The 15853-nt window shown below is 43.3% G+C and overlaps 1 protein-coding gene across 1 annotated transcript in view; it reads left to right on the top strand.

Annotated features, from left to right (window-relative positions):
* Positions 1 to 1181: 1181 nt before the first annotated feature.
* FREM2 (FRAS1 related extracellular matrix 2) overlaps positions 1182 to 15853 on the top strand; it is a gene marked incomplete at both ends in the record, with an annotated part of 162167 nt that continues 147495 nt past the window's right edge. The window contains 2 exons of the mRNA XM_084234876.1: positions 1182 to 6360; positions 11180 to 11269. Of these exons, the coding sequence (XP_084091002.1) occupies positions 1182 to 6360; positions 11180 to 11269 (5269 nt within the window). The remainder of the gene's footprint in view (positions 6361 to 11179; positions 11270 to 15853) is intronic.

The raw sequence follows: 15853 nt of genomic DNA, 5'->3' as shown, positions 1-15853 counted from the left end.
GCCCTCCGGATATTTATCAATTCCTTTGCATGCAAAGAAATGTGATGCTGACAAGTGGGCTTAGTTTGTACTTGGTCTAATTACTGCAGAGAGAACAGGAACCTCCCTAAAGACAGCTACCCAACTGGGCGGTTTTGGGAGGGCCTGGGGCTACATTCTCTAGAATTTCTTCTTTGGTGCGAGCCTCGCGATTCCAATCAGACTGCATTTCTCACGCATTCCAAAAGCCCTTTTTTTTCCTTTTGCTCTGAACTTTGGTTGCAAAGGAGGGACCTGTTAAAAACTCACCAATCCAAGGACGGTGCCCATTGTAGTTTACGCGGAGACTGTAGCGGCAGGGGGTGGGGTTATGGGGGCGCCACCTGCTCCATCATTGACTTTTAATTCCGCTGTCTTTCTTTTGCAAATATGCCCCGCAATTTACGCCCAAATTGTTCTGGGTGTCGATTCAAACTTAGGCGGCTTTGCGTTTATCTTTCCTCAAGGGTTTGCAAATTTCGGTGAGAAATAGAGCCCCCCCTTGCTCGGGAGTCTCTGGAATTTGGGGGATGGGAACTAAATGGGTACTCCAAGGGCGCAGACATCGGAAGAACGAATCTAGCCTCCCGCGTGATCTTCGCAGCTAGAATCTCAACCCTAGCCGGCCGGACCGAAACCGCGAGCAAGGGGTGGGGGGAGCTCCAGGCCGCTGTCCCCTCACTTCCAAGACAACCTGTTACCCCTTCTCCCTCCTCCCCTGCCCGCCGTTTCCCCGCCTCGGCCCCTAGTTGCTGATTGGCAGAAATCACTACCCAACCCGGGACTCCGGGCCTCCTCCCGGGGCCGACGATTGGCCTCCTGAGAGGACTGGAGTAAGGGGGTTCCAGGGGAGGGATTTCCCTCCACGCCTAGAGTTCGGGGACCCGACGAGGAGAGGAGTCACTCAAGTCTCCGCGAGGCTGAGCCGCGAGTCGCAGAGCCGGGCGGGCCGGGCCGGCCGGGCGGGCTGAGCCTCCTTCGCGGCCGCTCCAGCCAGGACCGCGCCGAGCGACTTTCCCATCCTTCTGGCCCAGCTTTGGCTACAGCGGGATCCCGTAGGCAGCGCGTGGAGTCCCCGGCACTTTCCGGAGGGGTCGCTAGCTCTCCCCCGAGGGGACTGACCGTGCGCTCTCAGACTGACCTGCCTCAAACCTAACAGGACCATGTGCGCAGCCGGGACCCTCGGGGTGGCCTCCAGCGCGCGCCTGACAGCCTGTCCCACCAATTTTCAACCGATGCCTCCACCATCGCCCCGGCTGTTGCTAGCGCTGCTGCTTCTCCTGTCACTGGTAAGCCGCGTCCGGGCAGAGCCGGTTGCCCCGGGTCGGGCGTCGGCGTCTCCGGATTTTGCGGGGGTTTCTGGGGTCCCCGCCGAGGAGGCCATAGTGCTGGCGAATCGTGGGCTCCGGGTGCCCTTCGGCCGCGAGGTCTGGCTCGACCCGCTGCACGACTTGGTGCTGCAGGTGCAGCCGGGGGACCGCTGCACGGTGACTGTGCTAGACAACGACGCGCTGGCCCAGAGGCCGGGCCGATTGAGTCCCAAGCGCTTCCCGTGCGACTTTGGCCCCGGAGAGGTGCGCTACTTACACCTAGGCGCGCGCAGCCCGTCGCGGGATCGCGTCCGGCTGCAACTGCGCTATGACGCGCCAGGAGGAGCGGCCGTGCTACCCCTGGTGCTGGAGGTGGAGGTGGTGTTCACCCAGCTAGAGGTTGTGACTCGGAACTTGCCCCTGGTCGTGGAACAGTTGTTGGGAACGAGCAATGCCCTGGACGCTCGGAGCTTGGAGTTCGCCTACCAGCCCGAGACTGAGGAGTGCCGCGTGGGTATCCTGTCGGGTTTGGGCGCGCTGCCTCGCTATGGGGAACTCCTCCACTACCCGCAGGTACCGGGTCAAGCCAGCGAGGGGGGCGCCCAAGAGCCTCTTCTAATGGACTGCAAAGCTTTCCAGGAGCTAGGCGTGAGCTACCGTCACACCGCTCCCAGTCGCTCTCCGAACAGGGACTGGGTGCCCATGGTGGTGGAACTGCGCTCGCGAGGGGCTCCGCTGGGCAGTCCTGCTTTGAAACGCGAGCATTTCCAGGTGCTGGTGAGAATCCGAGGAGGGACCGAGAACACTGCACCCAAGCCCAGTTTTGTGGCAATGATGATGATGGAAGTGGACCAGTTTGTACTGACCGCCCTGACCCCAGACATGCTGGCTGCTGAGGATGCTGAGTCTCCTCCTGACCTGTTGATCTTCAACCTCACCGCTCCATTCCAGCCTGGCCAGGGCTACCTGGTGAGCACTGATGATCGCAGCCTGCCTCTCTCCTCCTTCACGCAAAGGGATCTGCGCCTCCTGAAGATTGCCTACCAGCCCCCCTCAGAGGACTCTGACCAGGAGCGTCTCTTTGAACTGGAGCTGGAGGTAGTGGACCCAGAAGGAGCAGCCTCAGACCCTTTTGCTTTCATGGTAGTGGTGAAGCCCATGAACACGCTGGCTCCCGTAGTTACCCGGAACACTGGTCTCATTCTCTATGAGGGTCAGTCTCGGCCCCTCACAGGTCCTGCAGGTAGTGGACCACAAAACTTGGTCATCAGTGATGAGGATGACCTAGAGGCAGTGCGGCTGGAGGTGGTGGCTGGACTCCGCCATGGTCACCTGGCCCTTCTGGGTGCCTCCCATGGCAGCTCAGCCCCTAAGACCTTCACAGTGGCTGAGCTGGCAGCAGGCCAGGTGGTCTACCATCACGATGACAAAGATGGCTCATTGAGTGACAACCTGGTGCTTCGAATGGTTGACGGAGGAGGCAGGCACCACGTGCAGTTCCTGTTCCCTATCACCTTAGTACCTGTGGATGACCAGCCACCAGTCCTCAATGCCAACACAGGACTGACACTGGCAGAGGGTGAAACAGTGCCCATCCTGCCCCTCACTCTAAGTGCAACTGACATGGACTCAGATGACTCTCTGCTGCTTTTTGTCTTAGAATCACCCTTCTCAACCACGGGGCATTTGCTTCTCCGTCAAACTCATCCTCCCCGTGAGGAAGAGGAGTTTCTCGGGGGTTCTTGGAGGAAACAAGGAGATTTCTATGAGCAAACTGTGACAGAGTGGCTGCAGCGGGACATCATGGAGGGGAGGCTCTTCTACAGGCACACTGGGCCCCATAGTCCTAGGCCATTGATGGACCAGTTCACATTTCGGGTCCAAGATAATCATGACCCCCCTAATCAGTCTGGACTACAGAAGTTTGTGATACGCATTCATCCTGTGGATCGCCTCCCTCCAGAACTGGGCAGCGGCTGTCCCCTTCGAATGGTGGTGCAGGAATCCCAGCTCACACCTCTGAGGAAGAAGTGGCTGCGCTACACTGACCTGGACACAGATGACCGAGAACTGCGTTACACAGTGACTCAGCCCCCTGTGGATACAGATGAAAACCACTCACCAGCCCCCCTGGGCACCTTGGTGCTAACAGACAACCCCTCAGTGGTGGTGGCCCATTTTACCCAGGCCCAGGTTAACCACCATAAAATTGCTTATAGGCCTCCAGATCAAGAGCTGGGAGTGGCTGCCCGAGTGGCCCAATTCCAGTTCCAGGTTGAAGACCGAGCTGGGAATGTGGCACCAGGCACCTTCACCTTGTACTTACAGCCAGTGGACAATCAGCCACCTGAGATTCTCAACACTGGTTTTACTATTCAGGAGAAAGGCCACCACATCCTGAGTGAAACAGAGTTGCATGTGAAGGATGTAGACACTGAGGTAGCCCATATTTCTTTCACTCTCACACAGGCACCCAGACATGGCCACATAAGGGTGTCTGGACAGATATTGCATGTAGGAGGGACCTTCTATTTGGAGGACATAAAGCAGGGTCGGATTTCCTATGCTCATAATGGGGATGAGTCCCTGACTGATAGCTGCTTGTTGGAGGTCAGCGACAGGCATCACGTAGTGCCCATCACTCTCAGAGTGAATGTCCGGCCAGTGGATGATGAGTTGCCCATGTTGAGCCTTCCTGCAGGTACCCTGGGATCATATTTAGATGTGTTAGAAAATGGGGCTACTGAAATCACTGCCAGTGTTATTAAGGGAACCGATGAGGACACTGATGATTTGATGTTGACTTTCCTCTTGGAAGATCCACCCTCATATGGAGAAATCCTGGTCAAGGGAGTCCCAGCAGAGCAGTTTACCCAAAGGGACATCTTGGAGGGCTCTGTCGTCTATGCTCACACCAGTGGTGAGATCGGTCTGTCGCCCAAGCAGGACTCTTTTAACTTGAGTCTGTCCGATATGTCTCAAGAATGGAGAATAGGTGGCAATACTATCCAAGGAGTTACAGTATGGGTGACCATCCTCCCTGTCGATAACCAGAGCCCAGAAATTTCTGTTGGTGAAAGGTTTGTAGTAACGGAAGGTGATAAAAGTGTTATAACTTCAATGCATGTAAGTGCCGAAGATATTGATTCCCTAAATGATGACATTTTGTGCACTATAGTTATTCAGCCTACTTCAGGTTATGTTGAAAACATTTCTCCAGCACCAGGCTCTGAAAAATCAAGAGCAGGAATTGCCATAAGTGCCTTTACTCTGAAAGATCTGAGACAGGGTCATATTAATTATGTCCAAAGTGTTCATAAAGGGGTGGAACCTGTGGAAGATCGATTTGTATTTCGTTGTTCTGATGGCATTAACTTTTCAGAGAGGCAATTTTTTCCCATTATAATCATTCCCACCAATGATGAACAGCCAGAAATATTTATGAGAGAATTTATGGTGATGGAAGGTATGAGTCTGGTGATCGATACACCCATCCTCAATGCTGCAGATGCCGACATTCCCCCAGATGATTTAACTTTCACTATTACCCAATTTCCTACTCATGGTCACATCATGAACCAGCTGATAAATGGCACAGTTTTGGTGGAGAGCTTTACCCTGGACCAGATCATAGAGAGTTCCAGCATTATTTATGAGCATGATGACTCTGAGACCCAGGAAGACAGTTTTGTGATTAAGTTAACAGATGGTAACCATTCTGTAGAGAAGACAGTCCTCATTATGGTCATCCCGGTTGATGATGAGACCCCCAGAATGGCCATCAATAATGGACTAGAAATAGAAATTGGGGAAACCAAAGTGATCAACAACAAAATATTAATGGCAACTGATTTAGACTCTGAAGACAAATTTTTAGTCTATATTATTCGTTTTGGGCCAGGACATGGCTCATTACAGAGGCGGAGCCCTACAGGTACCTTTGAAAATATCACACTGGGCATGAATTTTACCCAGGATGAAGTGGACAGAAATTTAATCCAGTATGTCCATTTTGGGCAAGAGGGAATTCGGGATCTAGTTAAATTTGATGTCACTGATGGGATAAATGCTCTCATTGACCGCTACTTCTATGTGTCTATTGGGGGCATTGACATCGTCTTCCCTGATGTGATAAGTAAGGGAGTATCCTTGAGAGAAGGAGGTCAAGTCACCCTCACAACAGACCTGCTAAGTACTAGTGACTTGAACAGTCCTGATGAAAACTTAGTCTTTACCATCACCAGAGTTCCCACGAGAGGCCACTTAGAGTGCACTGATCAACCTGGTGTGTCCATCACATCTTTCACTCAGCTCCAGCTGGCTGGCAACAAAATCTACTATATCCACACAGCTGACGATGAGGTGAAGATGGACAGTTTTGAGTTTCAGGTCACCGATGGACGTAACCCTGTCTTCCGAACTTTCCGTATCTCCATTAGTGATGTGGACAACAAGAAGCCAGTGGTGACCATCCACAAGCTGGTTGTCAGCGAAGGTGAAAACAAGCTAATCACGCCTTTCGAACTCACAGTGGAAGACAGAGATACTCCTGACAAACTCCTGAAGTTCATTATCACCCAGGTGCCTGTTCATGGTCAACTCCTGTTCAACAACACTAGACCTGCCATGGTTTTTACCAAGCAAGACTTGAATGAGAACTTAATCAGCTACAGACATGATGGCACTGAGTCAAGTGAAGACAGCTTCTCCTTCACAGTGACTGACGGGTCCCATACTGAGTTTTATGTTTTTCCTGATACAGTATTTGAAACAAGGAGGCCCCAAGTGATGACGATTCAGGTATTAGCTGTTGACAATAATGCCCCCCAAATTGCTGTGAACAAAGGGGCCTCTACCCTTCGCACTCTGGCCACTGGTCACTTGGGCTTCATGATCACCAGCAAAATCTTGAAAGTGGAGGACAGAGACAGCTTACATTTTTCTCTCAGGTTCATTGTAACCCAGGCTCCTCGGCATGGCTATCTCCTCAACTTGGGCAAAGGCAATCACAGTGTCTCTCAGTTCACACAAGGTATGCTCACTTTTCCTTCCTTTCCACCAAAGGACCTTCTGGGTCTTATTTTCTGAGAATAGTACTGTCTGAAAACTTCATAAGTAGAACATCAAATTAGGGTCCAAGAGAAAGGAAATAAAGCAATGGTAGAATGCAGGGACTCCCTTTCCTGGGAGAACAGCTCCTTTCTTGCAGTGACCTTTATTAGAGGGAGGTTGGGTGCATGTTGATAGTGGCAAGATAAAAGCAGACTTTGGGTTAGTAACAATGAAGTAGGCTGTTTGCACGAATGTCTAGCAGCCAGTGTGTTTACTGTAGAAGGGTGGTGAAGCCCCTCAGCCCCTTGAAGAAAGCTGTGCTTTCCAAATTCTATGGCTTTATTATTTTCACCAACCTCTCAAATAGAGCTTTAGAATTTATATTACTTTGATTAATTTTTGAAAGTATTGTAATACTATTACAGTTGTTAGGAGTTTTGTGACAAAAAAAGATTTATCTATATTTACTCTGTAGATTTTTCTTGATAATTACTTAATAATACTGACTCAGGCAAACACCTGTCCAAAGACATAGAAGCTTAACACCTACCTAGGGTTATAACAACGACATGTACAAGGCGTGTTTCTATGATACACACATAAAGGAGAGATTATACTTAATGGTGTATAAGAACATAATTTGTTCATCACCAAAATAGACATCCACATCATTATTAAGACCCTGAAGATATGTTAACAAGATTGAGAGTAGAAGGAGGAAATTAATTCCTCATTTCAAACCTTCTCTCTACCTTGTTAAGTACACCAGCTGCCACTTCTGCTACATTCTTGAAGTTAAAGTGATTTTCGCACCTGAATTTTCTTTGTGTGTGGACACAGTCTGAGACCGGAAAGGCAAGTGACCTATGCTGAATTACTCAGTGACTGACGGAAGAAACCCATTCAGTCTGCTGGCTTTGCTGCCAAGGCTGTGTTCTCTAGACGTGTGACTTTCACTATAAAGGGTTTTGGGTTGCTTTCATGAAAATCTCACCTTGTCAGAAGGGAAGGGAGCTCTAGCCTATGTGGCTGTGTGGGTGGAGATGGAGTTTAACTCCATGGCACTCCAGTGGGGGTGTGCTTTTCCTGCAGCAGTGTCATGTTCTTCGATAACAAGCACATTAATAAACATGGATGTGGCAAAGCATAGTGTTAAAGTGAACTGCTTCTCTGTTTTAGATGCTGGCAAATAGCCCCACACTCCAACCTCCTGATTCTTGGCTGAAAGCCTGAATGTATCCTAGGGCCTGCAGGGACAGGAAAACCTCAGAGTGCCAAGTGTCACGCCAGAAACTGCAGGAAACTTTTGTGTGAATACTTTCTGGGGCTAGAGATGGCATACAATCTTAGATTGTTTTATTTTCAAGGAAAGCGAAGAGGATGGAAGGAATGTATTAGAGAAGAGAAAATGTTACTTTAAATAACTCCACTGACCTGAAGGAATCTGATTTTAGAGGTTTTTTAAAAAGGGAATTTTGGGGGTGAAGATAGGCAAATGGTTTCATTTAAATTCAGTAGACAAACAACTCAAATTCTATGTTAAAGAGCTCAAAATACTGGAATATTATTTCTTAAATATTGACCCCTAAAATGATGTTATTTGTCTCTCTGTCTCTCCCTGACAGTAACTCACCATAGTTGCTTTTTATGGTCATTGTAAGTATAGAGTTGGCATAGGTTTCTTATAAAAAGTGAAGATATAATTTTAAGATTATCTTTCCAAGAGAAATTATACATTCCAATAAGAACCCAAATATTGACTAGGAAAACTGTTGGTATTTAGTCACACAGCACTCATTTGAACAAGTTGAGGCTGGAGTTCAGTTCATAGCAGTTATTTGTGGAGATTAGATAAGTGAGCAAAAATGGAAAACGCCACCTTAGCACGACCATGGCTGCTTCCCCAGTGGGAAATGAAAACCTTGTCAAGAGTGATGACTATGCTCTTACTTGCTTTGTTTTCGATTTGTCATGAAAGCATAAACTGTATTTTGATGGCCTTTCAATGCACTGAGTTAAGACAAGTTAACGCATGTGCCAGAGAGGGTTATTCACAAATGGATTGACTAAATGTTCCCTAAGAGAAAAAAAAATAATTATTTGCTAAATAAATTGAATGTTGTTATTAGGAAAAAATAACAAGGTGGAATTAGATAAGTTAAAGATATTATTTGGTTATTTCAAAGCTTTCCTCTTTGTTAAGATGTTCCTGCTCTTTCCACCCAGGTCTAAATCACTTGTCTCAAGTCCCTCTACAACAAGTACATGGTGATTTCTTTCATAAATTTCCCCAGTTGGAACCAGGATCTGGGGACTAATATTAGAAAAAAAAAATTTTAGAAAACCCCTGGAATAATTGTGTAAATAAATTGAATTAGATTTGAAGTGTGTTTTGCAATTAGAAGAAAGTCTAACTGATTTTGGGGTGTTTAAAAAAGATAACATTTTGGTTATGAGGTTTTTAACCTAATACTTTTGTGCCTTAAAAAGTGTTTTTATTTATTTATATTTGTAAATTTATTTTTTTAATTGAGCTATCATGAGTATTCCTCCCCTCATGATACCAACAATATAGTACATCCACGACCAATCACCCACAGCCCACCACCATGGTCCATTGTGCTTCCTTCCCTCTTTGTTCTTATCCCCCCCCTTCTCTCTCCCCTTGTATGCTTCACTTCTATAGTCAGCTTTCAAGGGTTAGTTTTGAAGCTTGTCTTTATCTGACCCTTAATGCGATCTCTATATTCTGCATGTTAGTGATACCATCTGGTATCTATCTTTATAAATATGTTTCCTTTATTTTTAGAGGCACCTGTACAGCAATAGTTTCATGATCAAAGTCTTTACTTCTTTGAGATTTTCTTTAAAAGCCTGTTCTTTTTATGAATCATGAATTATATCAACAGAGTTGTAAAGAAAATGAAAAGGCTTTTTACTCTGTTGCAACCAATCAATTTTGTTTGCCCTTACATGGAGGAAAAATGAGCATCATAGAATTATATCCATGTTCTCTTTACTTAAAAAAGAAGTTCTTAAAAATCAATTTTATTTTAACTAATTGTCTCCCACATATGATAGTTTCCGCTGCAATAGAGATTGGGTATACGGAACACTTTTTTCTTTTCTCATAATAAAGACTTTTGTTTTACAAAATTAAAGAGAATGGAACCATTGAAAGCCCCCCCACCCCACCCCCCTCAGCTAGAGCAGGGTTCTGAGGCTGAGTGTCTTAGAGCTAAGAGCTAGTTCACGTCATGCCTCAGTTGTCAGCTCGAGGTTGTGAAAGTTAGCAGTTGAAGGGAAAGCAGGTAGGAGCTGTGCAGGGGCTTCATGTCTCCCCCTGCAAACACATCACATGTGCACAAGTAGGGGCACAAGTGTGGTTGCCCCAGACCTCTGGGCGCTTTCCTTTTGAATTAAGAAGTAGTTGAGCCTTTACTGACCTTGAGAAAAGGACTGTGGGAATTGAAGATAAAAAATAAAATCCCATAAGCTTTCAATCTTCTAGGAAAGGTAGTCATGCAGGAACATAAAAATGACATTTGGCAGAAGTTGGTGACATTATACTGAAGTTAGAAATGAAATGCTCCAGGAGAAAAAAACATACTGAATTTACTTCCCCTCCAAGGACTGCTGTTAACCAGATGGTAACATTAAATATTAAGTCAGATTTTTCCCTCTTCAGATGTCTGATTGTAAGCAAGTCACCTTTCAAAACTGTAAGCCACAGTTGAGTGTGTGTGGCACATATGTAAAGTGGAGCTATAGAAATCTATGGAGTAACTTGTTGATTCTAATCTACATCATAAACTTATTCTTACATAAAATGCCTTTGAAAGCCCCAAAGCATGAACATAGTAGATCCCCTAGGAGATGAGAAAAACCACACAACACATGTTAGAAAAATAAATATGACACACCATCATCGAAGCTATTTTTAGCTATGATCTTGATTTGAGGTTGCCTTGGAAATAACTACTTGGTGATTGGTTTGGATCAAATAACGGTCTATGGTGAATATCTTAAGAACAGAATATTTTGTTGCATTATGTTATCTGTGTGGCTTGATTAAGGAGAGAAATTGGTCAAATGGATAATAAAGTTTAAAAATTGTGTGCATGAAACTAGCTGGTAGTTATCTAAGTTGACAGAATAGAAAGCAACAGAAAGCATTTCTGAGGCAGAATAACTTTTCACTCTGAATAAAGCTTGGCGTAGTGACTAGATATTTTCTGTTGTAAGTTCTCTCTGACATTGGATCATGTTGTCAATCTGTGGGATTTAAAAATATCTCCTTGACTGTTTCTTTCAAAATTTGGAGAGCTTAAAAAAGGCTTACTCTGCCACAAGAGGTAAGAAAAATTAGCTTGAGGGAGGGCAAGGGAACCTCTTTCCTTTAGGGGCAGTCCTCCAAGGCAGTAAAGGGTGTGGTTTCAATAGGAAATTTGCCATGCCTCAAAATATCTCCCTTTCCACCTGTCATGGAGTCTGACATTCCATATTTAGATAGTCACTCCTTTGGTGCATGAACATGCAGATACTATTGGGAGGGGCAATACCTTGCTATTATTATAATCTAGTTTTTGCATTTTTTTTATCTGTATGAGGGATCAGATTTCCATGGGACAGCTGAAATCCAGGGGCTTAGAGATATGAGGAGCGAGTGCTGTTTCCCTTAGGAGAAACAAAGCTAAATATGGCCACAGGAAAGTAATAGCCAAGATGACCTACCGTAAGTAAGAATCACTGCTTTTGCCCTAGTAATTAATCACCTCCCTTTTTGGTTATTCTTCTAGCTGACATTGACGACATGAAAATATGCTATGTTTTAAGAGAAGGGGCCAATGCCACAAGTGATGTATTCCATTTTACAGTTGAAGATGGTGGTAAGTATTCCACTCTCCTGTTAGTATAAAAGAAGAGAACAACTTGTATTAGTTGCGCTTTGACAACTTTATTACAAGGCATCCATGTCAATTATCACTTCCTGCTCACCTGAATCTATTAAGTTGATATTTGCTGTAGAATATCTATTCTCAATCCTACTTAGTCCTACTTGTAATTATAATGCAATGTTAAGTGTTCTAGTTTTGTATTATTTTAACTTATGATTTGTAAAGCACTCAAGAGAACGATCTATATAAATAAAACCCCATGTCCAGTTGTTCAGTTTATGCTCTGCATGAAATGAGATGCAGGAAGGATGCTGGAATCCAGCCCATCTCCACTTGCAAGCCTTGTGCCTATCGGGTGTGCCCAGGAGGGTGTGTCTGCCATGTGCATGTTAGCACATGGTGCTTTTTTTCTGATTTGTACATGGAGGCTGCATGGACTATTTTCGATGTGTAGCATGTTGTAGTTACAAGAAATCAGTGCTATTTAAATGTATGCTTTATCTCACCAGTATCAGTATGTGTAATGATTTTCTTAGTGTTGGGGATTCTGTGAGGTAGTCTAGCTAAAGTTGTGCCTGCTGAAGCCCAAGATTGCTGTGGAAATAAGGTATGATTTGCAATCTAAGTGTCTTCAGCAATTTATTGTCACGGCTCCTCCAAAGTCCTGACTATCTCTCACTTTCTTTACTGCTCCCGACGGCATCTCTTCCTAACCCTGTAAATGAAGAAAAAAATTGGCTATTTCTAGTTAATCATAAAAATGTTTTTGTACTCTTGTGCTCTCAGGAGAAGCAAATAAATGTAAGGAAGTACATGTGTTTTGTGAACAGGACAAAATCACTGGGGAGATGTGTGAGAGAGAAAAGGAAGGGAGAAAAGAAATGATTCAGATTCAGTCATCTGTTTCCTTCTGATACTTTTTCAAAATGGCAACTATTATGTCATCTGTCTCAAAAAGATAACATGCTTATCCTTCGTATTTTTTGAAACATTAAATAGCATTTGTTTAAAATATCATTGAACATTTGTTTAAAATATCACAGCTCTGAAAAGTGGCAGCTGGGAGTTGTGTGCCAGAGAAGTAAAAAAATATATATATATTAATTTGGGTTCATAGATTTAATAAATTTAATATCTATTTTTATAGTGACCAAATCATAGTTTAGTATTCTATATAATGATTAAAGGAATCAACTTCTAAGTAGGACATTAAATTATAAAAAAGTAATCTGCTCATTGAATCTTGCTACTCAAATGGGAAATTCTACTACAGGGAAACTTTAGAGTGAGATGCTATATCAAAACCATGTAGTATGTCAAAACTGAAGAAACAAATTATTAATTCAAGACACCATGTTTATCTCTTACTATTATTGAATAAACCTCAATAGCAAAAATGTGACTTTCTTCAAAATTACCAAAATGTTTGAAATCCAAGGGCTGTAATTCGAAGACATTATATCCTGTCCTCTTTCAATATTTTTTCCTTCATTAAATGCAATGATGAATATATATGTGTGTGTATATATTCTATTATCCTGCACATTCCTTTTTTAGCTGGATGGAATGGTAGCGTTACTTTAAACTTTTGGTAAGTATTCAAACTTTGGAAAAAATTATACAGTATCATATTGCCAGTCTTAAATGAGGAATGATTAGCTGAACAGCCTGGGCTTATTTTTGGATTTGTTGAAAATATAGCTGAGCCATTAAAGATTGTGTTTATGGAAATAGGAACTTAATCATTTCAGGAGCTTTTTCAGAGCTGTAGTTTAATATGAAAGACAAAACTCTCAGATGTTGCTCCTTAGCCTCCTCTTCTCATTGTCACGGCATCACATGTGGGGCCTGGGTGGATCTGGCACACTGTGCAACATCATTGATCTTAATTTCCCTACTGTAAGGAAACTTTCCTTACAGATAAACACTGCGACCTGCAAGATTAAAAATTAAAGTCACATATTTACTCAGGTTTTGGTTTTTGTTTGTTAAATATATTTTGTATTGAGTTAATATTGGTTTACAGAGTTATTCGCATTTTAGAAGTGTAAGATTCCCCTCTTCGGGTGTTGTTATCACAAAGTACTTGCCACCGAAGAACCCGTAGTCCACCAGCAACCCTTGTGCAGCCCTCTGTTCTTGTCCCTCCTCCTTTATCTGACCCTTTGTTTTGTTCCTCTATAGTCCACATATAAGTGACGACATCTAGTACTTGTCTTTCTTCTTCTGACTAATTTTGCTTAGCATAATCCCTTACAGCTCCATCCTTGTTCCTGCAAATGCCAAGAATTTATCTTTTTTGATAGCTGAGTAGTATTGCATTCTGTGTCTGCATGCACACATACTCGTGCACAAACACCCTCTACATCTTCTTAAGCCATTTGTGTGTTTTTAGACAGTTAGTCTGTTACCATATCCTGACTGTTGAAAATAGTGCTGCAGTGAACATGGGAATGCAGGTTTCCTTTCAAATTAGTGCTTTTTTATTCTTCTAGTAGATAGCTTGGAGTGAAATTGCTAGATCATGTCTCAGATCCATTTGTAAACTTTTGAGAATGCTCCATATCGCTTTCCAGTTTGTTTTAATCTGATACTTTTTTTTTTTTGTATTTTGCACTCACTTTCTTTTAGGACAGTGATTACCTAAAGAAATTACTGGGGCAAGGATAATACTCAAATAACTTTTGAACTCTAACTTTTAATTTCGGGAGTCAAGAAGTAGGAGACGAGATTGAGGAAAACAAAAAGTTAAAATCTCTTATTGCAGATTTAATTGTATTATCATAAAAATGTGGCAAGCCATGGAATTCTTCTGTTATAGTAATGGGTTACGATCTACAACTAGTGAGATAGTGCTTAGGAGAGAGTTAATTTTGGCTTTCGGGGCACCTTGGGGCTATTACCAAATGACAAAGTAAAGATTACACTACTTGAAATATAAATGTCAGGATTTTCACTTCAAGAAGTTCTACTGTGTTTGAACTTAATAAACATTGGTTGATAGAACACATGTACACACACACACACACACACACGGTTCTTTTAATTGGATCTTAAATCTTTTATATGATTTATTATTATTTATACAACTTCTTCATACCATTTCTTTGATGCTCTGTTTGGTTTTAAAAAAATTATTATTCCTGGGCCTCCCCGGTGGCGCAGCGGTTGAGCGCTGGGTTGCGAAGCTGCCCGCGGCCTCTGCGGTGCCGGTTCGATCCCCGGCTGCTCCCCGGCCACCGGAGGAGGGTCCCACATGGCGCGCAGACCTCTCCTGCCGCCCGCTGCTCCCCTCAGCAGTGTACTTCGGTCCTTCTGCCTGCTCTGCTCCCCGCTCTGGCTCTGGTGAATTCTCTCACCCTCCCGCGCTTCTGACTGTACCCAGTGCATGTATAAACAAAACAAACAAACAAATAAATAAATAAAAACATGCCTCTATTAAAAAAAAAAAAATACATTAAAAAAAAAATTATTATTCCTATTTGGCAGATGGGGAAATTGGTCTTGACTAAATAACCAGACAACTGGAGACTTATTGAATCCTAGATTTTTTTCCCCTAAGTAATAACATCCACATTTATTCAGGATGAGCATGAGAGGGAACAACTCAAATGATTCTGGGTTCTCCAGGACAAGTTTTTAGAAAAGTTTAATACATAAGAATGATGTCAGAATAAGATCTTCTGGTAGACAAAAAGGTGTGTGTATTCTAGAGTGTAAATTTTTATTTTATAATCATTAAAGGCCACTTATGCCTTAAAATTTATAATATTTGCTTCAGGTTTAGTAATGTTATTCTTATTTTTAAACCTATGCAAAAATAGTTCTTCTTTCTAAAGTTCATAAGTAACAAATCAAATCAACCTTGAGAGGTCATTTTATATGTATTTCATCAGTTAAACTGCAAAGACACTTAAAAAATTAAGATGGGGGGCCTTCCTCGTGGCACAAGGGGTTGTGTCAGCACTATGAAGAAATCCACAGCTACTGCAACATGAGTTCAATCCACAGACCTCTCCTGTCTCACCCACTGCTCCCCTCAAAAAAAAAGAATATGGAAATGATATCAAAGAGGCCATCCATCCAGATATGGTAGGGCCAATGGACATGTGAATTCATAATTAGAACTTATAAGGTCAAACTCTAAAGTTTGGAAATGTGCCTCCATTATCTGTGCCTTCACCTAAGAATTTCCTCTATATATGTAGCCATCACCTATGGATTTAGCTGAACTGTCTTCTATTCCTTTTTGTTGTCATTCTTTATGTCTTCATGAGGGTAACTCAATATAATAATACAGATCTGGAAAATATATCTTTCTTTGATCATTGCTTCTTGGAATTCCAATTCTAGATCTAATATTCTGGAATTTTCATGTGAGGAAAAATCACGTATTCCCTTTCCCTTTCAAAAATGAACATATTTTGACTGATTTCTCCTTTGCATTTAACTGTAATTTTTCTATAAAGTATTCTTATATGAATTGTGCCTGTCCCTTTTCAGTTTTCTCCCCAAGGAACTTCTTTAGCTCTGTATTGTGATGTGAAAGCCTATCTCACATAACTATTCCAGGTA

This window comes from Talpa europaea (genome assembly GCF_964194135.1).
Source record: "Talpa europaea genome assembly, chromosome: 6".
Lineage (NCBI taxonomy): Eukaryota > Metazoa > Chordata > Mammalia > Eulipotyphla > Talpidae > Talpa > Talpa europaea.
Note: the sequence above shows the minus strand (reverse complement) of the source record. Positions and strands in the feature narration are given on the sequence as shown.